Below are 978 nucleotides of genomic sequence, written 5' to 3'. Positions count from 1 at the left end.
CTCAGGTCTCGGCAAAAAAGGAAGTCTAATCTATTCTGATTTGGACTTTTCATCCATGCCCATGGGAGGCAAAGTGAAGGATCTCCTTCTCTCACAAGCCACCTTAGCAGACCTTTCTGCAGGATGCAAATGGTTTCATCCCTGAGTTCAACTTTAAAAGAGAAATATGCAGTCCTTGGCGTTCACCACACTAGCACCAGAAGCAAAGAGAACATTAAGCACAGAAGATTCTTCTGCAGGAACGAAGAGCAAACAAGCAGCACAACACTGGAAAAGATGGAGAGCAGAAAGAGGTCAATTTGTATCATACCAAAAAACCAGAAGGAAATCTGATCCTGAAGGGTTTTTACTAGTAGTGGAAGAAAAGCTTACAGAAGGGAGACCTCACTGTTCAACAGCAAAACCTTTGCAGCCCTCAGTGGTCATTTGAGAGCAGCCTGGTACCTCCATCAACAATGATCCCAGACTGGTAAAAAACAAATCTAGAGAGACATGAGAACCCTCAAGGCCATTTCAATGGCATAAGCAAAATTCAAATATTTCTCTTTTTTTCCCAGCAGGGATGACACAACACTTTGTCCAGCTTAGTGCACACAGTTCTCAGACTTCTTCTAGCTGACCGACGTGCAGTTCAGCTCTTCAGAGTCCTGTCTATTTGCTGCTGGCACAACTCCCTCTGGCCCATCAGCAATACTGGGCTCACTGGAGCACTGCCTGGGGCTAAAACAGTTGGGCTGCAGGAGGAGGCATTTGTCCGTACTGTCTGACTCCTCAATGACCATTCCTGTGTGCATCATGGAGGCCATGGCCAGGAGCTGGATATCAGAGTGAGCGTTGGCAACGGTGTGGCGACGGATGCTACCACATTTCTCCAGGTAAGCCTCACCCTCCTGCTCTGTCAGTGGGGTCAGGGCCATCTCGCTGGGCTGCCGACTCGTCACCGCGTGAGATGAATAGTTCAGTACGTCAGGCTTAGGA

General features: G+C 48.2%; 1 protein-coding gene across 2 annotated transcripts in view; it reads right to left on the bottom strand.

Moving 5' to 3' along the window:
- Nucleotides 1–611: 611 nt before the first annotated feature.
- The window catches only part of PRR5L (proline rich 5 like), a 31,098-nt gene continuing 30,731 nt past the window's right edge, over nt 612–978 (bottom strand). The window contains exon 8 of one of the 2 annotated variants that reach the window (XM_009074792.1): nt 612–971. In XM_009074792.1, coding sequence (XP_009073040.1) covers nt 612–971 — 360 coding nt within the window. Of the gene's footprint in view, nt 978 lies in introns of both variants that reach the window. The other variant, XM_009074793.1, reaches the window with a different exon arrangement.

This window comes from Acanthisitta chloris, unplaced genomic scaffold (assembly GCF_000695815.1).
Source record: "Acanthisitta chloris isolate BGI_N310 unplaced genomic scaffold, ASM69581v1 scaffold7855, whole genome shotgun sequence".
In the NCBI taxonomy this organism is placed as follows: Eukaryota; Metazoa; Chordata; class Aves; order Passeriformes; family Acanthisittidae; genus Acanthisitta; species Acanthisitta chloris.
Note: the sequence above shows the minus strand (reverse complement) of the source record. Positions and strands in the feature narration are given on the sequence as shown.